This window comes from Lissotriton vulgaris, chromosome 11 (genome assembly GCF_964263255.1).
Source record: "Lissotriton vulgaris chromosome 11, aLisVul1.2, whole genome shotgun sequence".
NCBI classification, from domain to species: Eukaryota; Metazoa; Chordata; class Amphibia; order Caudata; family Salamandridae; genus Lissotriton; species Lissotriton vulgaris.
Window position 1 is genome coordinate 1,110,064,669 of NC_141699.1, and position 25,106 is coordinate 1,110,089,774.

The 25,106-nt window shown below is 42.9% G+C and overlaps 1 protein-coding gene across 1 annotated transcript in view; it reads left to right on the plus strand.

Annotated features, from left to right (window-relative positions):
* Window positions 1-25,106, plus strand: part of LOC147684257 (putative cation-transporting ATPase 13A4) — a 301,484-nt gene that overhangs the window by 243,324 nt on the left and 33,054 nt on the right. Inside the window, exons 25-26 of the mRNA XM_086944654.1 lie at window positions 2,167-2,239; window positions 18,166-18,340. Coding sequence (XP_086800780.1) covers window positions 2,167-2,239; window positions 18,166-18,340 — 248 coding nt within the window. The remainder of the gene's footprint in view (window positions 1-2,166; window positions 2,240-18,165; window positions 18,341-25,106) is intronic.

Genomic DNA, 25,106 nt, shown 5'->3' on the forward strand with positions numbered 1-25,106 from the left:
TTTTCGCTCTCCCCATTGAGTATGAAATGAAAGCCCTTATTGGAATGGAATGGTCCTCACTTCTCGGACCATCTTAACTCAACAACTGAAAATGACATTGTATTTCAGCAAATGGTTTCATCAACTGGATGTCAGGGGCATCACGCAAGGCAATTCTGGTGCTCGGGTTGGTGAGCAAAACCAGTAACCCACCCACAGCAATACCATCACATTCTTTGCTTGATTAAAATCTCAGAAGTCCTCTCTGGTATTGCCCAGTTTACTATTTGCACCTGATGCAATGGGTAATGAATAGTCCACTCCACTTCCAGTGCACAGACGCCATCATTTTGGACAACACCACACCTAACAAAACCCCCCTGTCAGTTGTTTCCGTTCTCGTGTTTTGAAAAACGTAATATGCCACTACAAATAAAAGAGAATGCGGAAGTTCCATTAAGAAGAAACCTATATGAAGAAAAGGATCTAGAAAAAAGTATTTATTGCTGATATAATTGAAGTATTGATAGTATTCAGGTTAGGTTTAGCACATGTAAGATCTGCCTAGGTCCATAAAGAAATGCTATGAATCCATATAAGGACTATGGCAAATGCTATACTTAGAATTAGGGTACGGATAAAGTTTGTCATTAGAATTAGGATTATGGATAAATGTAGTCTCTTTGATAGTGTTAGGAATGAGGTTATGTTTAGCCTTGGTGTTCATATTAGTGTTATGGGTGGTTTTGGGACTGGGGACAAGAGTGTATTTGTAGTTTAGCATTAATTTAACATTTGATATTGATGTAGGGTTAGCATTATTCTAAGGGTTTAAAATCTAGGATTAGGGCTAATGTCAATTTGAGTGAAGTGAATCTGCGGCGTACCCCAGGGATCCTCCCTCAGCCCGACTCTGTTCAACATTTACATGGCCCCACTCACACACATAGCCCAACAGCATGACCTCAACATCATCTCCTACGCCGACGACACTCAGCTGATCCTCTCTCTCACCAAGGACCCCATCACTGACAAAGCCAACCTCCATGAAGGAATGAAGGCTGTTGCCGACTGGATGAAGACCAGCCGTCTGAAGCTGAACTCGGACAAGACGGAGGTCCTCATCCTCGGCTCCAACCCTTAAGCCTGGGACGACTCCTGGTGGCCGACGGCACTGGGAGCAGCCCCGAAACCCACCGATCACACACGCAACCTGGGAATCATCCTCGACTCAACACTCTCAATGACCAAGCAAGTCAACGCTGTCTCCTGCTCCTGCTTCAACACCCTCTGCATGCTCCGCAAGATCTACAGATGGATCCTGACAGATACAAAAAAGACAGTCACACAGGCCCTCGTCAGCAGCAGACTCGACTACGGAAATGCCCTCTCTGCGGGAGTCCCGACCAAGCTCATCAAACGACTGCAACGCATCAAAAACACCTTGGTACGACTGATCCTCGTTGTACCACGCCATGGCCACATCACCCCCCACCTGAGAAACCTGCACTGGCTCCCCGTCAACAAGAGGATATCCTTCAAGCTCCTCACCCAGGCACACAAGGCACTCCACAAGACCGGCCCAGCCTACCTCAACAGACGGCTCTCCTTCTACATCCCCAACCGACAGCTACGGTCCGCCGACCTCTCACTCGCCACCGTCCCGTGCATCCGAAGAACAACCACCGGTGGGAGATCCTTCTTCCACCTCCCCGCCAAGACATGGAACACCCTCCCACTGAGCCTACGACAGACCCAAGACCTGCTGCCCTTCAGTAGGATACTTAAGACCTGGCTGTTCTATCAGTAGCGCCCCCACCCCCCAGCGCCTTGAGACCCTCGCGGGTATGTATTGCGCTTTACAAATGATTGATTGATTGATTGATTGATTGATTGATTGAATGTGCTTAAAATTAATTCTATATAAAGGAACTAACTTAAGCTTTTAGTTTTACAGTCCATCTAATGTTATTTGATATATGTATTTTCTTTTTGAAGAATATATAACAATATTTCTTTATAGACGTTGTTAAAATTTAGACCATTTTCAGGTCGAGCTATTGGTTCACCCTGCAAGGGATTGTGGTTGTTGCTAAATTCTTTTTGGGGCTTGATCACCTCCTTCTTCTGCATTTCTTTACTTAATCCTGTATTTATTGCATCTCATTTTTCTTTTACTTATTTTAGCAATCCCGACTCCTTGGAATGTACCAATATCTCACTCAAGATATGGGAATTGGCTTTGCCACTTACTTGACAAGTAAGCCTCAATAAGTGTGTGTTGTACTAAATTAATCAGCAATGGGGTAGTCCTGCTGGAAAGAAATGAGTAACCTGCCACTTGCAACGAATGCTATATGTGCTTGAGAAATCTTACAGTTAATGTTATATGTTTACATATCAATGAGATAATGTTTACATTGTTTTATGAAGAGGTTTTACATTTAGAAACATGGCATTCACTTCCTCACAAGTGACACCAAAGAAATGTATGCATACACTGCAATGTGTTTCCTGGTCCCCAATACATGTATTAAATCTTGTACAAAATCACCTCATTAAGAATCCAATACACTATACAAAATTACAAAATGAACACTCATCATGCACAGTTTTATCTAACATACCTCACACTTCTATCTCACCTTTATAAAATATTATGCAATCAAACATCCTAGAAACATCTAACAAACATTTTGCTCATTCGAGCAAGTATCCAAAATATTTCTAACAGCCGCCCCAGATACCGCTATGAAACATCCTTCAAACGTTCATAACAAGCATATCAGACACCTTTACAAATATGCACCCTATACATCTCAATAAACCTCATATGTACCAATATCAAACATCTCATCTTTCTTCAGCCACCCCTTGCAGCCTGAGATGCATTTTATCCTTTGCCGCGCCACGCAGCACGCCACAGCTCATTCATGTCCGGCTGTATTCTGTATAATCATAGCTGAGGGACGTTTCTAAGCCCACCGAGAATCAATCAAAATGGCAGACACGCCGTTGAAAAGGGGAGGATGTCCTCGTTCCAGTGATGGTTCTCAAGTTGGACATCACTGCAGGAGGGTGAACACAGAGCAGGGATCCACAGATTTGACCACCAAGGCAGTGAAGGATGGGAGAAGCATAACAGACCAGGGCTCCTCTACCCATCAAGAGCCTCAAAGTTTTTTCTGTTTACCCCTAATCTGACCTGAAATGAGAGCAGTAAGGCAACTGGATGTCAACTTTGTTTCTATTTTAAAAATTAGAAAGGAGTGGGGGCAGCCCATTATGCTATAATGTCAACTCCCACCCCTAAAGGGCCAACAGAGTTCTTCCCCTCCAGGTGGGTGAATTGTGGCTTTGTCCTCAATTTGCCCTGCCTACACTAGACACATAGAGGCATTTATTTAAAAATTAAAAAAACAGAACGGGGTGACAGTGGTTCTGTCCATGCACTGGGCAACATTCTTCATCCTTACATTTTTTGTGCAATCCACATTCTTCCAGTTCAAAAAGACTTTCTACCCCTTGGGCATCTGAACCCTAAGACTGTAGTCATCCTGTTGAAAAGCTATTGGAAAGTTGGATTCTATTGAGCATTGTTTTGACACATGGATTGGCAAAGAAGTTGTGAAACTCCCCATTCGTCACTCCCAGGTAGCAAGGACTGGCCTACATCAACCACAGACTCAACTTCCATCAATCCACAAGGCAACTGCACTCCTCCTTGCTAGACCTTGCACACACACCCTGCATCCATCGCAGCCGCAGCAGGGGCCGTCTCTTCTCCTACATCGCCCCCAAGACCTGGCATGACCTGCCCCTTCCCCTCCTCCTCCACACTGCTCCCACCCAGGTGGACTACTAAAGAAAGTGTAGTAACCTGTGTTGTATTTTTCTTGCTACTCTCTCCCTAGCTGCTCAGCCAGTGTGAATGTGATGCATGGAATGTTGGTGTGATGGACATATTTGGAATGTTTGGGTGCCTGTTTACTTGAGTGTGATATTTGGAGTATGGTTTGAGAGGCAGGCATACTGCTCCTGGTAGGGCAGCATCACATCAGCTCAATAACCTGTAACTACAACTTAATAAACCTTCTTGAAACTACATCCTGGCCACGGTCTTCATTACTACAGAAAGCTCAAGACCTGACTTTTTGCCGTAGAACCCCAAGTGCCCTGGTACCCCTGGGTTGACAGAGCCGCACTCGACAAATGATGATTGATCGATTGATTGATAGGCTATCTGGTGCCCAGTCATAGGATCCGATGTAAAAATATACTGATGACAGCACCATTCTATTTTTTAAACCATTCCCCGGTGTCTAATGAACTTTCTGCCCCCTGGGGCAAAAGCACAGAGTTGAACCTTCTAATCTTTCCCTAAGGGAGAATCAATATAGATTCCAGATTACTGTCTGACCACACCCCCAGCTTGGCAAACTAATGAGCTTGAACAAACTTATAGGGAAAATGGAAATTGGATGAGAAAGAAAGAAAAACTGGACACAGAAGGATTCACAAGATGTCTTGAGTTGAATCCTTATACTGGACCCCTCATGCTTCAAGTAGGGACTTTTCATCGGCATTGGTACAAGCGAAGGGGTAAAACGACTGAAAAACAATGAAGTTACTGAATGAACCCCCTTTCAGATTACGAATCATCACCTGGAACGTTTGAGCATCAAAATGAAGGCGATATAAATGCACCCAAAGTATTCTGTGGTTTCCTATACAATAGAGAAAACATTTATTTGGACTAGATATTTGTCAGAAGCCTCAATCACTAAACTTGATTAGTTGTGTGAAAGATATGTGGGTGTATATTTGCCAATTTTGTTAATCCCGATTCTTCAGATAATCTGCTTGTTTGTACAAGTGACTAAAAGAGAATAATTTAAATATTGATCTTCTTTCGCATGGGTTTTATGAAACTGAAACCTTTCACATGTATGTTTCACACTCTAACTCTCTCTGGAAATAACGAAGGACCTGATTTGGAGTTTGGCGGATGAGATGCCTGGTCACAAACATGACGGATATCCTGTCCATCTCATTACAATAGGGTATAATGAACTAGTAATATGACGGACAGCGGTCCCTAAAATAATTTAAAAATATTTAATTAAATGCACAATCCCAAACTTAATGGATGTGTAATATGCAAATGATTATCTAAAATTGAAAAAAAAAGAAAGATATCTGTACTTTAGTCAATGATTCCAAAGTAATCATCAAAATCCATTTCCAGATGTGGCCCAGATTGGATACACTGCAGTCATCATTAAGGCTGAAATCTCCTACACTAAACTGCATGAAACTGGGTATCCAGATGTGGGGACTGAAATTGCAACCAAGTAAATAACTTCAAAGAACTAGAAGCAGTAGGTGAAATTTCACAAATCCAGTAAGAGGATCTTGGCATTCCACTGTACACATGTTAAACCTTAAAGTACATGAGGCAAAATGCCCCATGTCTTCATGTCACCCGACTTATGGTTTCAGAAGACTCCTGCAAGATAGCCCCAGTGTTCACATGAGCAAACCGCAGTCCACCAAAGTTCAGCAGCTGCTTGCCCAGGTCTCTGCATCGCAGCACCAGAAAACCAGATAGCGAATATTGTGATGGCTGAAAGTTAGGGCCATATTTATGAAGAAGTGATGCAGTGTGGCAAGTCACCTCGCTTCACAGTGATGCTTGACAGGGAAGGGAAGGATTGGCTAGGGCTGGGTAGAGTGCACGGAGTTCCGCTTCACAAAAATCCACACAGTGACCCGAGCGATAGCGACCATCCACGCCTGCCTACGTTGAGAAATGTTGCCAGAAGGAGGTCCGGAGTAAGATTACGTTTTTCTGAACTCCATGCGCTACACAGAGCACGGAGTAGGAAAAACTCCGCAATCCCCACGAGCAGAGCCAAATTTGACACCCAGGTCTCGATTTCCCAATGTTTAACACAATACGGTGCATTGCTGTTTTTTCCTAGTGCTGGCACACAATGTGCTGCCTAGCGCCAATGCAGGCATTCTTGCCCCGTGGTGAAAAGTTGTCTGCATTGTAAGCAGAATTGTTTTTGTTCAGGAAGGGACACATTCACATTCCTGCACAAAGACAACTCCTGAGGCACTTCACTCTATTATGCATGGTGCAGAATGCAGCACACATAAAAAAAGGAAAAAACAAAGAGATATAAAGATATTGCTCCTCGTTGCGCCTCCCTGGGAAGGAGCAGCATTTTCCTTCAATCAATCAGGCAGCATTTACAGGGCGCCGCTATTTACCCCTTGGGGCAGCCAGGAGCTGAGAGGTCGCAAGACTCTGGTCGACGAGCCAGGTCTTGAGTCCTATTCTGAAGTCCGTGATTGGGGGTGATGTACGCACGTTGAGGGGGAGGTCGTTCCAGGATTTAACGGCAAGGCAGGAGAAGGAACGACCTCCACTGTGGCTTTGGCAGATGCAGGAAACAAGCAATCTCAGCTCTGCCAATAATGGCAAATCTTGGAAGGCATCAAAATACATGAGTGTTGCATGAGAACATCCAACCGCCACCTATGGAATAACTCCCGTGGCAGAGTAACGCAGCACAGGGATTGAAGCTGTGCTGTGCTATTCTGGCTTTATCAAGCCAATCACAGCCATGCAAGGGGACCGTGTGTGGCTTGATAAATCACATCTTAGGGGTTGCAATGCTTTTGCACCACATTGCATGGTTCAAATGTGACACGATCCCTTGATAAAAATGGCCCAAAGAGACATGGGGTTGATAGATTATTTGGTCTACAGTTCAATTCTACAACTGGCAAGCTTTGCACCCCTGACTGCTTCTCACAATTTCCCCTGGTGGCGTGTTTTGGAAGGATTTCTAACCCCACCACAATTACCCATGAAGGAGGGCTGAAAGGCCAGCAGGCTACCAGAAAAAACAGTGAGAATAGGAAGAAAGTGGGGTGCTGGACTATATTAGCATCAGAAAAACACCTTTTCCATGCAAAATCAGTGCAGCATTTTGCCAGGGATCTTAGGACCCAGCTCCTGATTGAACCAATGTAGAGTAAACCCGACACATCATAGGAGCCGACATACACTATAACCACGTGAAGACCTCATTGACACCCCGTTCATTTCACATGGTTCAAATTTTAATGAGTTCTTTTTGCGAGCAATAGGTCCGCCCACAAGTTGGGTGCTGTTTTTTTACTGGGAGTAGTGCTGGAACTCTGGTAGGTACTAAATTAGTTTTTTATAGTACATTCTGTAACTTACCTTCACTGAAATGTGAGGCTAAACTGTCATTTTCATCAAAGTAAGTTTAATATTTGCAAAACATTCTGGACAAACACCCCCGTGCCCAGAAGAGTGGTGTTATTTTTATCAGGAGAAATATGGGAACACAGGGTGGTAGAACTTTTTTAAATTTCCAGAGATTCCAAATCTTTACATTTCAGAAATGTGAGACTTCAAATGTATCTAAAGTTTGATGTTTCCTGGCATTCTAGGTGAGAAAACATAATGGTATCTACAAAAAACACACTACTCTGGTTTTCTCTGATAATTTTCAGAAATGTTTGGGAATTGTAGATTTCCCTGGGTGTCGGTCAACCTTGGACACAAAAACTGCGACTCACCACATTGGCAGAAAGAAGAAAAATACCAAGTAGATGAATTTTTGTGGCACCAGACAGATTCTGCAACTTTCCTTCCCAGAAACATGAAGCAAATATGTAATTTATACAAAGTTTGATATCTGCTGGGAATTCTTGGTTAGAAAAAGTGTCAGGCTCCATAAAAGCCATATCTTGGGTTTCTCCTTATGTCAAGAGTTCATAAATGTCTGGGATTGGTAGGCTTCCTTGCGTACCGTCTAGCCCTGAACAGAAATACTGCAGTTGACCACATCTTCAGAAAGATTAGAATTCCAAGGAAAATCTTGATGTCTCCATGTTGCATTAGGGGCCCTTCTTGTGATGGGTGACAGGACAAACAATTGGGGTTCCATTTTAATAAGGAGCAGGGTGGGAACACATAATAGTAGTATCTCTGTTATTTTCTGTACGCACCTGGCTCTTTTTGCCCACCCGCAGAACTTTGCATTGTGTTGCTGAAACCATTTTTGCTGACTTTAGAAATCTGTGCGTTTTACCTCTGTCGACCAATGCTAAAGTGCTTGCATTCTCTTAGTTAAAAAAAAGGTAAAAGTGCCCTACACCAAATTGTCACATTTAGGGGGTCATTAGGATCGCGGACGGACTTGAGTCCGTCCGCGACCCTTGAGTAGGAGGGAACGTCCGCATGGGCTGCGGCGTTCCCTCTGTGCAGATTAGGATGTGACCGCCAGGGTGGCGGTCACATCCTCTATTTTTAACATTGCGGCGGGTGGAGCTTCAAGCTGCACCCGCAGCAATGTTAGAAATGCACGCATTACTTTTGTATGTAGAAAGTGGCAGGCACCGCGCGGTGCCTGCCGCTTACTGCATACAAATGCAGGGGGTACCATAGGTACCCCCCATGTGCACCCCCCACCCCCTTCACCTAGGGGGCCCGCAACGGGCCCCCGCAGTGAAGTTACACATGCTTTTCCACGGCGGAAAAGCCGCCGCGGAAAAGCATGTTTCCAAGCACATCCTAATCTGGCTGACGGTGTCTGAGAGACACCGTCACCATATTAGTGCTTTTCCGCCGCGGTTGTAAGCCAACCGCGGAGGAAAAACTGCGGACGGAAACCAGGACCCACCAGCCATCCTAATGTGGCGGTGGGTATTGGTGGTCCGCAGAGGATTCTCCGCATCCTCCAGGCCGGCGGTGGCTTCCGCCGGCCCGGAGGATGCGGAGAATCCTCCATCCTAATCAGCCCCTTAATGTACTTGTAAGTCTCTAGCAAATGGTACTGCATGTACCAGGGCCTGTAAGTGAAATGCTTCTGGCGGGCATGTACCATTTATTGTGCCACCCACTAAGGTAGCCTCTTAAAACATATTTCAGACATGCTACTGCAGCGTGCAGTGCAGTTTTAAACTTCCATTTCAACCTAGCAAAATACACCTTTAGCTAGGCCTCAACCTTCTTTTTAAATACTTAGAAGCCACCCCTTTGGTAGGCCCTAAAGGCTCCTAAGGCTGGGTGCATTGAATTGAAAATGTAGGACATGTGTACTCAGGCTTTACATGTCCTGGCAGTAAACTGTCATAAAGTTGTATTTCACTGTTGTATGGCCTATCTCTCTGTAGTAATCAGGTCCCACACAGTAGATGATGATAAGATGTTTATTAGAAGATATGCAAATGAGTTGGTATAACGGCCCCACCAGGAGCATCCAGCATGATGCTCAGCCCAATGTCAACTGTAGACCTCAGCCCACAGAAACCCAACATTCTCTTGTGCATCATAGCTGCAACATTCTACAAGCTGGACTAGTAGTGGAGAAAGCATGTATAGCATATAAACTACAAGCAAGAATACTACATTATCCCCTCTCTTCCACAATGAAAAGAAAAAGGAAGGAACACTGGTCAGAAAGACAAAAAGGGAGAAACACTGGTCAGAAAGACAAAAAGGGAGAAACACTGGTCAGAAAGAACCCAAGAAAAGAATACTACATTATCCCCTCTCTTCCACAAAGAAAACAGAAAGGAAAGAACCCTGGTCAAAAAGAAAAGAAAAACATACAGAAGAACATACCCATCCTTCTTTCCATTAATAACAAGAGAGAGACAAGAACCGAACAAAAGGAAACAACAAAGAGGAAAACTAAGCTTGAGAATACCGATGACTAACCGACAGACACACCTACTGGCCAGACAGGCATGCAAGAAGGAAAGACATAGTACAAGAACAAATGTACAAAATAGTTCAACTCTCAGAAATATACAATAAAATATCACATCACGAGAGTGTGAACAATTTAAAAACATGAGAAAATGGATAAAATGAAAACAACAAAAGATGTCAACATTACCTATCTTCCCACCAGAAAGATAATAATAACAAAATAGATAGAAGCATTTCCATGTAAGAACAAGGAAAAAGGGACTAAAACCCAAATTCCTGACCCAAAAACGAAGGAAACTAACACAAAACCTGCCTCTAAAACAAAAGACAGTAAATGTATGAATAAGGATAATGGGACTGTAACCCAAATCCTGCCTCTAAAATAAGGGACGAAAAGTGTAAAACAAAAGATAATGGGACTTCAACCCAAATCCTGCCTCTCAAACAAAAGAATTAGAATGTAAAACTGAGGATAATGGGACTTTAACTTAAATCCTGCCCCAACGAGGGATGGTGAAGGTGCTTCCCAAGTAGAGAAACTCCATGTAAAAACTGAGTATATGGGACTAAAACCCATGACTAAAAACGTAGGTGGGACTAACCCCCTTAAACACTGAGTATATGGGACTAACACCCAATACAAATTACATAGGTGGGACTGGAACCCCCTAAATACGTACACCTGAAAAAAAACAAGTCACACTGTTACAAGAGCAAATGTAAAAGGTAATATGAGAGTAAGACGTAAGAAATGCTAAAGCTGCTAGACCTACAAAACTGAGGGGAATGAAATCAGTGAAAAGGTGTGCACTACCTCAACTGAATAATAAATGTAAGGAAACCAGCTCCTAAACAACACATCCCCTAAATAGAAAGACCTAGCGCCAAGAAAATACCTCCCATAAAAACAGCTCTCCGAGTGAAGAACAAAGAAAAGAAATTTCCTTCTACATACTTGAAGAAACCCCAATCCAAGTCCTGTGCTACTAATGGACGCTAGATGGCAGTGTAACACAACATTGTGAAAGAATAAGTGCTTCGAGAAACAGATTGTACATCTACGACATATTTCAAATATAATTTTCTTACAGCCATATAAATTACACCAGTCGTTTCCTGTGTGCTGTTCTTTTTCTTTTTTATGCAATTCATAGCTCACATGCCCTTCCGAATTCTGATGACTGACCTCGTTTCCTGTGTGCTGCTAAATTTGTCTTTCATTGTCATTGTCTTTCATTGTTCAAATGCCCTTCGGAAATCTGATGTCCGACCACGGTGCTGAACACTGCTGTATCGCTGCCCTCATTAAACCTTTGTTTCTTAAATGCTGCCCCATCGTTAATTACAACGCTTTACCTCCTCACCCTCTCAAGGCAACATTAACGCAGATCTAACTGAAACCACATAATGGCAGCACGCTCATTACGTAGCTCCGGGTGGCTCACGGTGCAGTACCATCCTCGTCGCCATAAATAATGTAGTAATCAGGTCCCACACAGTAGATGATGATAAGATGTTTATTAGAAGATATGCAGTTGAGTTGGTATAACGGCCCCACCAGGAGCATCCAGCATGATGCTCAGCCCAATGTCAACTGTAGACCTCAGCCCACAGAAACCCAACATTCTCTTGTGCATCATAGCTGCAACATTCTACAAGCTGGACTAGTAGTGGAGAAAGCATGTATAGCATATAAACTACAAGCAAGAATACTACATTATCCCCTCTCTTCCACAATGAAAAGAAAAAGGAAGGAACACTGGTCAGAAAGACAAAAAGGGAGAAACACTGGTCAGAAAGACAAAAAGGGAGAAACACTGGTCAGAAAGAACCCAAGAAAAGAATACTACATTATCCCCTCTCTTCCACAAAGAAAACAGAAAGGAAAGAACCCTGGTCAAAAAGAAAAGAAAAACATACAGAAGAACATACCCATCCTTCTTTCCATTAATAACAAGAGAGAGACAAGAACCGAACAAAAGGAAACAACAAAGAGGAAAACTAAGCTTGAGAATACCGATGACTAACCGACAGACACACCTACTGGCCAGACAGGCATGCAAGAAGGAAAGACATAGTACAAGAACAAATGTACAAAATAGTTCAACTCTCAGAAATATACAATAAAATATCACATCACGAGAGTGTGAACAATTTAAAAACATGAGAAAATGGATAAAATGAAAACAACAAAAGATGTCAACATTACCTATCTTCCCACCAGAAAGATAATAATAACAAAATAGATAGAAGCATTTCCATGTAAGAACAAGGAAAAAGGGACTAAAACCCAAATTCCTGACCCAAAAACGAAGGAAACTAACACAAAACCTGCCTCTAAAACAAAAGACAGTAAATGTATGAATAAGGATAATGGGACTGTAACCCAAATCCTGCCTCTAAAATAAGGGACGAAAAGTGTAAAACAAAAGATAATGGGACTTCAACCCAAATCCTGCCTCTCAAACAAAAGAATTAGAATGTAAAACTGAGGATAATGGGACTTTAACTTAAATCCTGCCCCAACGAGGGATGGTGAAGGTGCTTCCCAAGTAGAGAAACTCCATGTAAAAACTGAGTATATGGGACTAAAACCCATGACTAAAAACGTAGGTGGGACTAACCCCCTTAAACACTGAGTATATGGGACTAACACCCAATACAAATTACATAGGTGGGACTGGAACCCCCTAAATACGTACACCTGAAAAAAAACAAGTCACACTGTTACAAGAGCAAATGTAAAAGGTAATATGAGAGTAAGACGTAAGAAATGCTAAAGCTGCTAGACCTACAAAACTGAGGGGAATGAAATCAGTGAAAAGGTGTGCACTACCTCAACTGAATAATAAATGTAAGGAAACCAGCTCCTAAACAACACATCCCCTAAATAGAAAGACCTAGCGCCAAGAAAATACCTCCCATAAAAACAGCTCTCCGAGTGAAGAACAAAGAAAAGAAATTTCCTTCTACATACTTGAAGAAACCCCAATCCAAGTCCTGTGCTACTAATGGACGCTAGATGGCAGTGTAACACAACATTGTGAAAGAATAAGTGCTTCGAGAAACAGATTGTACATCTACGACATATTTCAAATATAATTTTCTTACAGCCATATAAATTACACCAGTCGTTTCCTGTGTGCTGTTCTTTTTCTTTTTTATGCAATTCATAGCTCACATGCCCTTCCGAATTCTGATGACTGACCTCGTTTCCTGTGTGCTGCTAAATTTGTCTTTCATTGTCATTGTCTTTCATTGTTCAAATGCCCTTCGGAAATCTGATGTCCGACCACGGTGCTGAACACTGCTGTATCGCTGCCCTCATTAAACCTTTGTTTCTTAAATGCTGCCCCATCGTTAATTACAACGCTTTACCTCCTCACCCTCTCAAGGCAACATTAACGCAGATCTAACTGAAACCACATAATGGCAGCACGCTCATTACGTAGCTCCGGGTGGCTCACGGTGCAGTACCATCCTCGTCGCCATAAATAATGTAGTAATCAGGTCCCACACAGTAGATGATGATAAGATGTTTATTAGAAGATATGCAGTTGAGTTGGTATAACGGCCCCACCAGGAGCATCCAGCATGATGCTCAGCCCAATGTCAACTGTAGACCTCAGCCCACAGAAACCCAACATTCTCTTGCGCATCATAGCTGCAACGTTCTACAAGCTGGACTGGTAGTGGAGAAAGCATGTATAGCATATAAACTACAAGCAAGAATACTACATTCTCCCATTAATTAACACTGGGTTACCTTATTACAGTTAATAAGCGCTAAATTAGGACTGGGAGCCAATAAAGATATAGAGTTTACACTTAAATTAATTGTAATTTAAAATCCTCTTTAACAGTAAAGTTGGATTCTAAGTCACAATTCTGAAAGTGCCATTTTTAAAAAGGATGCATTTTCTTTTCCCTACCTTTCATGCCTTCTGCCAGTGTATTGGGCCACACAACTGTAATTGTTCTGCTGATAAGGTTTGTGTACTCCTTCCAGACAGTAACACAAAGGGGGCTTAGGTGTGAACAGGATGGATCATCCTGGAGACTCACTGGGGAGGAGCTGTACCCCACCTTATAATTTAAAGGGGTTTGCCTCCACACACACAAAGCAATCTGACATGAGGCCTGCCCTGTCCTTTAACACCCCGAACATTTTGGAGCCTTGACAGAGGAAGAGGAAAAACATTCCATACAGAATATGAGGGTAGGACAGGGAGCCCCCCACACAAAGGCTGACACCAAGTATGAATATTGGACCCCAGAGGCCCTTTACAGAAAACTCCTAAGGACTGCCCCACTGCAGACGACTGGCTTACTGTCTGAGAGGGATGCTTGGACCTGCTTACCTTCATCCTAGGCTATCCCTGAGTGACTCCAAGGGGCAGTGGCAGACCTCTTGGGTGAGCTACAAGGATACAACAACTTCAGAGGCCTCCTTGCAACTGCCCGCTGACCTTCTGTGACTGGATCTGCCCAGACCTGCAAATGAACCTGCCTGAGCCCTGATGGCTTCTGCTGGAGCGAGTCCCTGATTCCCAAGAGATGCATTCTGGACCATTGGCTGGCATCAGAGTGTACTCTTCTGCAAGAAAAGGTGACATTTCTGAAGTTTGAGCTCTATGCGACTGTGCCCGTTTGCACCAAGACTCCGCTGCCCGCAACAACGGCAAACATGATGCTCCGGTGAGAGAAAACCTTTGTGCTACAGTGACTGCTAGCAAGGACTAGCCTCACAAGAACTACAATTTGTACTACAGCAGCTACAACTCACAGTGACCACCAACATGATGCTAGAGCATGGCCAGCCAAGACACCCACCTGCCTTTTTGCAGTACAGTACCAACTACCAACAACGCTCAGCCTGCTCTCCATGCCTCAATAGCAGCCAACCACAACACTCTTCATTCTCCTTGCAGCCACCTAGACCGTAAACTCGGACTTTGAAGGTAACTTTTCAGTTGAACTAACCTGGTTCCTGTAACTGACTCATGCTCCATTGCCATTGGTCTGACTTTCCTCCGGTCTAGCAAAACCAAATGACCGTGATTGGTGCTTTGTGCTTGAAATTTAATATCTCCAGTTTTACTGATTGGATACTTGTCATTCTAGTATTGTTTTGTTTACTAAAATTTATTCTCTGTTTATAAATTAGTTTGGGATTTTGCTCTCACTTTATTACTGTTTGTGTGCTGCATAAATACTTAACGCAGTGCCTGGCTGATTTGTGCCAGGCTACCAGACAGTGAAGAACAGTTTAATTTAGGGTCTGATATAGATATTGGCGGACCCGGTCCAGTTGCTGCTTTTTTGGCATATTCCGCCCTCCGCCTTGGTGGGGCACCTGCCCGAATTAGAGGTTGACAGGTTCTGGGAGAGAAGACCACCACAGTCCGCCTCGTGTGCCAAGACTCCTGCTCCTGCGATGACATCAGCAGAGCAAGAAACAGCTGTCAGAGGGACCCCCTCCAAGACTCCCGACATCCAGATTACAATGTGCCTTTCTGACTATGCAATTGTGGAGGGTTCACCACCAAGCTCGAGTCAGGATAATTCGAAGAAAAAGAGGTGAAAGCTCACCTTTTTTCGGGGTCCCACTTCAGTTTCTGTCTTGAACGCCATTGTCCAGATCCTTCCAGTGCTGATGCTCCCCGGCCACGACGCTCAGCAACCTCGATGTCTCCTGAATTGGAGGTAGGCTTCTGTGCCACCTTTCGTATGGATAGTATGGTAACATTTGCTTTTGCCTCATGTTATTTTATATGCAACAAAATGTATAGTAAACTTTGCCTTCATATACATTATGACACAAACACAACGTATATATGTGTTTTACCATAATTATACGTAGCACCTACCTGTCCATACACCAGCAGGACCTCACTCTGTCAGAACTCGCTGCTAGGACACCGCCAGCACATCTGCGCCATCTAAATCGGCTCGGCAGGAACCCGCCAACCTGATGGTGGCGGAGTACTGTCAACCAGCAGAGAAGATGTCAGGGGTGGTGGGATCCTGCCTATAACTGCAACACCTAAATATGTTGGGCAGACCACTGTCAGCTCTATGGAGTACATGGGGCCACCACTGCTGCAGGACGGCGGTAATCCCGCCAAGATCTTAATCATGACCTAGTGACTTTTGTGGTTTGCCCTGACAAAGATTGAGGTTGTTGTCTGAATGGGGATTCCACTCCCTTCAACCGATACCCAATTTCTTACAAATCTTTCTATTTAAACTCAGTTCACTTTGGTCTCCAAATGTTTATCAGTGTGGTACAAAGAACACATTTTGCAAGCCACCCTTCGAGTTTTAGAAATGATCCCTATATTTAAACTCTGAGTCTTGGTTACAACTAAAATGTATAAATTGTGTTCATACTCGTCTTTGCACAATAAAGAATTATCAGCTGCAGCTTTGTTGTTGTCTCTAGACATCTCTTGTTTTTCGACTTCCAACAAGGGGCTTGGTTCACAATGGTAAAGTTAGACTTTTGTTCTAAGTTTAGACCAAAATTCTAACTTTAATACTTTTCCGTACTCACAAAAGTAAGTTACGAGTAGTATCTTTATGACTGCAGAGTTTCCACACTCGGGCATCTTTGAGAATTAAGCCCAAGGACTATAAATCCCTGTGACCCTGCAGAATCTGAAACTTTCCCACACAGAAGTGTGATTAAAGTGTGTGTTCCTAGCCAAAGTTTAAGGTTTTAAGTGCTTCTGAGTTAGAAGTCCTATTTGAGAGCCATGTGAGGGCACATCTGCCGGAGTCCCCTGGGTGTCTAGTTTTGAAAATGACTGGGTTTAGTTAGAATCCCTGGGTGGCAGAGTTAAGGGCCTTAATAGTAAATGGTTTACTATGGCAAGTAGGAGGAATTTTGGATTTACTCGTAACCTGACAGGCCACATGTCAAAACCATGATCAAAAGAATCCTCATTTCCTCTGCACAGGTGGGCAGAAAGGCTATTGGGATTTTAGGGCTGGAGGATAGGGCCTAACAGCAGGGTTGTCCACCCACACATCTTTTTTTGTACAATAAAATATGTCCCTGATGTCTAGTGTACTTTCAGCACCCCCTCCCCCCCTCCCCCCCGGCCAATCAGTGCTTTTTGAGCCAGTGATTGCCAGTAGGGGGCACCAGCACTTATTTTTAGGACCAGCATATTTTTTTCTGCTTCAGACATTTATCGAGAGGGAAAACACTTAGACAGAAAAGAAGAAGAAAGAAACAGAAGGAAAAACCACCACAAGAAATACAGCAGGAACCTGCAAGAGGCAGCTGAAGGTGTGGGGAGTGTGTGTTAGTGTTTTAAAGAGGCCTGAGCTGGATTTAAGACTATGTAGCAGTGGTATTCCACGGGCTCACATTTATTTGCACCAGTTGCATGTTTCAGAGCAAGGATATGGGCACGGTCATTCTTTCGTTTACAAATTGAGTGCAGGGGCATGTTCAATTATAATGGCGTATATGTAATATACTTTTAGAATGCCCACTTGTCATATCACATGAACACATCCTATCTTCACTGGAAAGATTGTTTTGTACACTACCAGTAGACTACTCTGATCCATACACTATTTCACCTACTAGTTCTTGGTCCACTGAGCTCAACCTTTTACAATTGTAGGAGATAGTCTACTAAAATTCACATAGGTCTCTCAAGATGGAAAGATCTCTATAATTGTACTCACTCCTTCCTGTTGGCACTGGTGCACTTATTGATGCACTCACTCACTCACTCACTCACTCGCTCACTCACTCACTCACTCACTCACTCACTCACTCACTCACTCACTCACTTACCCTCAAATATACTCCACACTCTTTTAGATATCCTGGATAGCCTCTCACTATGTGGATGTTCACTGGAGTTGGGACACGTAGTTTGGCATCACCTGTCACTTCCATCATTGTTTCTTTGATGGTGGATTGTCAATGCAGAAGAAGTAGTGAAGTAGTGTGGCTCACTGGTTAGAGGCGGCAGACCCGAGAGCAGAGGACGGCCCGGGACCAGGGTTCGATTCCCGGCGCGGCAGGTTTCTGGACCAGGGTCAGCGGACTCGATAATTCTCTCGCCTTGGTGCCCACTCTGATCAGCGATCACACTCGGCAACTCTGGGCATTAGCTTGCCTCATCTTCACTAACGGCCCCACCAGACCGCCGGGGATACCTGGTCTCACCCTGGAGATACCCATTAAGGGACCATCTCTCAGGGAAGCCAGGAAGGGTTTCGCAGCGGTCGAAGCGCCTTGGGACCCTACGGGTAAGTAGTGCGCTATATAAATGCCTATACATTTACATACATTTACAAGAACATCCATCTATGAGAAAGCACCCTAACTTTTTTTCAAAATTGAAAATGATATTTAGTTGCTTTATAAACACATGTATATTGTTCTTACCTTCCAGTAACTTTAAACAAAGCATCCCCAGAGCTCTCTCCCAACAGACCTCTGAGGCACCTGATCTCATTTCCTGTTTTGGTCTCCACCGTGGTAAATTACCTGGGCAGCCTGATCATCGTGACTTGTACCTTTCTTCTGGTCCAGCAGCAGCCATGGTACAGCAAAACGAATTTATTCAGGTAAGGAATTTAAGATCTTTGTAAAAAATGGATGACTTACTATATAGATGTAAATCTGCTTATGGTTGCCCTGCATCACCTCATTCACACTCTTATTTGATGTGTGTGCACCTCCTTGTACTCCTTCTTCACCTCATTCACACTCTTCTTTGATGTGTGTGCACCTCCTTGTACTCCTTCTTCACCTCATTCACACTCTTCTTTGATGTGTGTGCACCTCCTTGTACTCCTTCTTCACCTCATTCACACTCTTCTTTGATGTGTGTGCACCTCCTTGTACTCCTTCTTCACCTCATTCACACTCTTCTTTGATGTGTGTGCACCTTCTTGTACTCCTTCTTCACCTCATTCACCACTCTGGTTTGTGTGCCTACGCCTCCTGGTTGGTATTTACCACCACATTCAAACTAATCCTCAGCGTTTACTAACTCGCACTGCTTTATGTCCACACACCTACGAGTGGATCAGCATCATCTCATTTTGCACTCACATTGGTCCATATGGCATCTCACTTGTCTTCTGCACGACCTCATTCTAACACACGGTCACTCTCCATAGTTCACTGGGTATCAGCGCCATCGTTCATAAACCCAGTCTCGCTCTCTTCATTGTACTTGCAACTCTTAACAGCCCTCAGCACCATACCTATACACTGTGCACCCAATGTGCACCACCCAGTATCACTTATTTTCTACCTGTTGGTCTGCAGACGCCACCCCTTTACATCCCAAAGGACCACCTGTCAGCTCTCTTCCATGTTCTTTAACCTCTTTACTACATTACCACTATCCGCATCATAGTCACTTCCTTCACACTGATACCTGGCGGGTCATTAGGAGGACGGGCAGACTTTGTCCGCCCGCCATCCTATCGGATTATGGGACCGCCCGCCATAAGGGTGGGGGTCCCATGGGGGGTATTAGGATGTGCCGCCACAGTGGCGGGCGCATACTGCATTTTTAACATTGTGGCAGGCGGTGCTCTCAGCTCTCAGTTTGGGATTTTATGCTTATTTCTCCTTTCAACCTCTTTTTTAATTGAGGGTCTCTTTTTGGAGTTTGGTATGATTCAAACTTTGAAAGTAGAGGATCTGGATTCAACGTCCTTCCTTCTGGCTTCTCCGTCTGCATAACTTAAAGAAATGCCTCATTGTAACCTGAAATCATATCGGAAGAGAATATAAAGTGATTCACCTAAGGAAGTGAAACACTAGAGTTCTAATCAGCAGGCATCCTAGAGGAACCGAATAACATACAGGTTACAGACTGAAGGAGACTTTTTTAATTGACCAGACATATGTTTTTATATTTGAATATTTGAAATCAATGTCCTGAAGAAGGTGATGATATTGTAGAACACCGAAACGCTGCGTCGACAATTGGTTTCAAAAGAATATCATTCTTTTAAGTGTATATTTTTCCAAGAAATGTAATTTTATTTTTAGATCTCAAGTATATATGTTTTAATAAATAACGTGATCAAGTGTTTTTAATTTTGTATGATGATTATTACAATGTACTGGTGATTGAATAATAAAAAAGATACACATCGAATCCCGCTGTTTAGCTTTATGTAATTTGCTTTAGATATAGAATTCCAATGTATAAGTAAGTTGTTTTGTAAATTTGGTAACTTGATTAAGCCTTGACTCTACACCATTATCCCGTTTCTATTTCAGAACAGGGACCAGAGAGTAGTTTTCTTCCCTCTAAATATATGATTCGAAAAAGGAAACTTGTTGTTGTTTAAACCTATTCACCCATTCCTTTTCCACAAAAGGGTACCTCCCATTACATTTAGACTTTTTGAAAACCAAACAGGCCTTGAACTGGACCAGAGACTTCTCCACAGTTATATCTCGACCTGGAACATAGACTCCTGAGAAACGATCAGTGTGATTGTCAAGAACAGACTGAATCTTGAAGGGACCGTCACAATAAGATAATCTTGTGGCAACGCTGTAGCATTATCCACATGATGCAGCATCCACTGTGGAAAAAAATATTGATCTCCACTTATGATTGCTGGAAAATAGTAGTTGCCATCAAGGGAGTAGTAGACCAGTATAATGACAATGACAGCTTCTTTAGCAATTGCACCAAAAACTTTAAATGCTAGAGCTGTCTTATCTCATGGAGATTTGAGTGACTGCACCGGGTAGCTGTTGAGTGGGTCTTAAGTGTGGCACTACTGCCCATCAAAAACTGTTCTGTATACAAATTGGAATGTTCAACAATATCATCAAGAAACACGTCCTCAATAAAGAACCGAGAGCAAGTGATAGACAAAAAGGTCCCTATAGTAACTCTACATCCTGGAACACCACTAAAGACAGGCAAAGCAGGCCTCACCATGTTCGGGGCAATCCAGGGTTCAGTACTCCCACTGGGAACCCTACCGCACCACAAGCATATCAATGCCTTTCTCCAAATGAGGCGCTTCATCTGCACTAATAGTGGATTCATCATCGAATGATTTCTCTTGGACAGAAAATGAACTCGTAGAATCTTGCACTTGACCCTCTGCCTCAGATGCCGAGTCAGTCTCACAGCCATGTGCGTAGGCTGATCCAAAAAGCCAACCAATAACATGCAAGAAATCAGCCTGTGAACAGCCAAAATGCTTACTAATAAACGTGTTACAATAAACAGACAACTATAAACAACACTGCATCAAATTAGAACTCAACATACTCTGGCTGTATCAAACGGTAAATACAACTGTTGAAATATAAAGATCTGCAAAGAATCTATTAATACAAACCACACAATGTTTCTACTACAAAAAGATACCACGATAGCTCTTACTTGCCACAAAGAGCTAGACTGAGTATCAACTGCACTAACTCCGCACAGACACAGAAAGCACCAATGATATTGCAATAAAAAGAAAAAAAATGAAAACATTACGCATAAGGTAACTCATTATAGATCAGGAAATCAAAAAGCTTAGCAGAACAATAAAAAGGAAAAAAAAAGTTAAAAGGGCCCGATTCACAAAAGTAATCTGAGACAACATACGAACTTTACGATATTCACAAAGTGCATTTAGGAGTATTAAAGTTAGAAATCCTAACTTTAGTACTCCTAAATGCCCTTTGTGAATACCGAAAGTCGTTAAGTTAGGATTTTGTCTCATTAAACTTAAGTTTTGGTCTCTCGAGGTCGGCTGTGTAGTGATTGAACAAGAGGGGTACGAGAACGCATCCTTGCGTCATGCCGTCTGTGGTGGAAAGGTTTGCAGAGACAGTCAATGGGCGTTCTGAGTCGCACCCATGTGTTCTTGTGCAAGGAGATGAGGGCTCATTTGCTTAAAAAAATATGCATTTTAGTTTCACAACAAAAGACACTGACTGGAAAATTATTTTATGATTGTTGCTGTGTACTGCCAGCTGGCTGTACTCGCCCAAACCACCATCCCTGAGTAGGCCTTGGACCGCCATGCTGCCCCGCCCTGAGAGAGTTAGAGCTGCACTGGGGCACCAGGTCCACAGCAAAGAGAACTTTGTTGATTTGTTGTTTGTGAAGGACTCACATCCTTAGCAACTAATACCCAATTTCTTAAAAATGTGTCTTTCTGAAAATCTGGACATGTCATCAGGAGAGTACTAAAGAGGCTACTTTCAAATATGTTACATAGATTGATGGTAAATGTTGACATCATATAACGGATATAACATTTTGATATACGCTTTTCATACTGGAAGGTATGCAGTCAGGTTCACATAGATCATCCTTTTCATAACCTATGTTATAACATATGTAGTGCTAATTAGCGTATTTTTTTTAGAATAAGCAGAATATGAGCCATAGCTCTGCAATCACCCATACTGTATAGATATTATGATCTTTTTTGCTGGTATTGAGGTACATAAAAAACTTAAAAGCTCGTTTAATTGCTCTGTAGACATTAACAAGTTAAGCAACTCATTAAACGTGGAATGCACTTCAAAAACAGTGTTTGGTCAATATTTACCAGAATTACATTAGCCCATTAAACCTCATAAGACACTGTTGGGCATATTAGCAAGAAAATGTGATATTTATCACGTTTAGCGCGTTTATTTTTATCGCTGCCTATAGCTGGAAATTTTAGCGGAGAAAACATGCTATCAGCAACGTTTATCTCCACTGTGATAAAATATCCAGCAATAGCGGCGAAATGCCTGAATATCACTGGAAATCCAGCGATATTCACGCTTTAATGCCATGGTGCACTTAGCCTGAAGATCCACCTCCCATTGGGGAATACAGGTAAGTCAGGTTTCCAGCAGGTGTTAAATACCAGTGATAATCGTGCTTAGCGTGATTTTTTTCATCACTTCGTCTGCATTGGTAATAGGCGATAGCTGTGTTAGCGACTGCTTTCAGTCGCTACCAGTTTGAGTACGCCCACTTTGCATGTCATTAGCGATAAACATCGCTGACATGCAAAACAAGCCCCAAACCTGTCGCTATCGCCTGGAAGCTGTCGCTAACTGCTGTCAGCGCCAGCTTGCAGATACGGCGATAAAGAATTCGCCGTTTGAGAGCCAAAAAGTGCCGCTAAAGCGGCGATAAAGCCCTTGCTAATATGCCCCTGAATTTTGACTGAACCGCTTCACATCTGAAAATAGGGCAATGAGAAGGCATGAACAGCCAAGCCCTATGGACAACTGTCTGTGGCTTGTAAAAGTACCCTACAAATATTACTGAAATGGGGGTGCACTGTTTTAACAACACTTAAAATCATACTGCAACTTGAAACATCTGTGAATCTCTCATAGATTAAGCATTCTACAACACTGTATAACGTCTCAGAATTTCCACTGAATATAAGAAAACACATATGTGCACTTCATAAGCCTCCTGTTTATTTAGAAATTATTTATAGCACTACATAAGATGATAAGATCTCTTTAACTTTAGTATGCACAGAAATCCACAGGCACACAATATATTGTAAGGAGAAGCTTTAGTTTTTCACACGTTTTGGGAACAGGAATTTGGATTAAGGAACAAAACTATTTGTAACGTACGACTGCACCTCACTCTAGTTGTGATCAGCCGCTGCCTTGTTGGAATGAAGTCCCTGCTTGCACGTATGCCTTACCTGATACATAAGTTATAGAGTGCAGGTAATTCTGGTAGCTCACCTGTGCACCATTTAACTTTTACCATACTGAATGACACCTGTTTCCAATTCTACACGGTTTTTATTTCATACATGTACACATGTATGTAAAGTAAATCTGTGGTGCATATGTTTATGAGTCCATTAATAACTACTTTGATTTCATTTTTTAAAATAACCAGGCAGTTTATAGAGCTAGTGCAGGGGACAGCTCCCTACAGAGGTAGAGCAGCCCATGTCCTGGAGAATGAACATGGCGCAAAGAGGAGTCTGCGCTGGGCCGGCGCCACAAACCCAAGGCCACGGCTTGGGGGGGCACAGGAACCATGTTGGAGTAAAATGTATTCATTTGCAGGAGACAATGCCTGTGCTCTCCCTTATGTACCACCAGCATAAGGCGGGTGACTGCTGCAATCTTGTACAGTGAATAACTAAATTATGGAGCAATAAAAGTAAAGGTATTTAGCATAACGTGGCGCATTTTTTTAAATAATATTACTTAACTGTTTTGTCATTTTTAGTCAGGTTAGCAATGTATGGCTAAAGGCTTCACCGTAACAGAAAGCAGACTAGTCAACCATTAAAAAGGGCTTTCCACTGCTCGGCAGCAGGTGTCGCTGTGTCTTCAGTAACGTTCGATGCTTTTGAGCGAGAGATTTTTTGTTAAACTCTGCAGATTACGCAGATTCTGTGGCAAAGGAGCCGATTCCATGATTATGCGGGACACTTCGCAGGTGTTAAATCGCATATTACCCATGGCGCAGAATGTCAGCGAGCGCTGCCTGGATGTGTTGGTGCATTCTTGGCACTACACTGTGTGGCAATGCAACGGACCCCCTGACCCTGCACTGCTGTCCCCTGATGGATGTAGTGTGATGCTCTGCCGCCATCTAACGGCAGAAGTGAATAATGTCACAAAGACAGGCAGAAATGATAACCATGGAGTGAGGGTGCAGGCTGCACCATGCCAACTGTGGGTGGGTGACTTGGGTCGAGTGGGCTGGTAACCACGTATAAAGGGGGCAAGGGCCCTCGGCATGATATCATAACAAAAACATGAAAGAAAAATAATGAAATTAGAGGCAACATGCACGTGGACTCATGTTTTAAGTAGTTCATATCCGTGAAATGATTGAAGTCGTGTCAGTGCTGATGGACAGCCCCTAGAGCCAATGCCTGAAGCACACTGAAGCACGGGAGCCAATGGCTGAAAGGCGCTGCCTAAAAGGCCTGCTCTGTGTATGTATGCATGCATGTCTGAATGGCTGTCTGTCTGTCTGTCTGTATGTATTTATTTATGTATGTATTTATGTGTGTATGTACGTATGTGTGTATGTATTCATGTATGTATGTCTGTATGTATGTCTGTCTGTATGTATTCATGTATTCATGTATGTATTTATTTATGTATGTATGTATTTGTGTGAATGTACGTATGTGTGTATGAATTCATGTATGCATGCCTGAATGTCTGTCTGTCTGTGTGTATGTATTCATGTATTTATGTATGTATTTATGTATGTATGTATGTATGTGTGTACGTATGTGTGTATGTATTCATGTATGTATGTACGTATGGCTGTATGTATTCATGTATGTATGTATGTATGTATGTGTGTATGTATTCATGTATAAATATATTCATGTATCTATG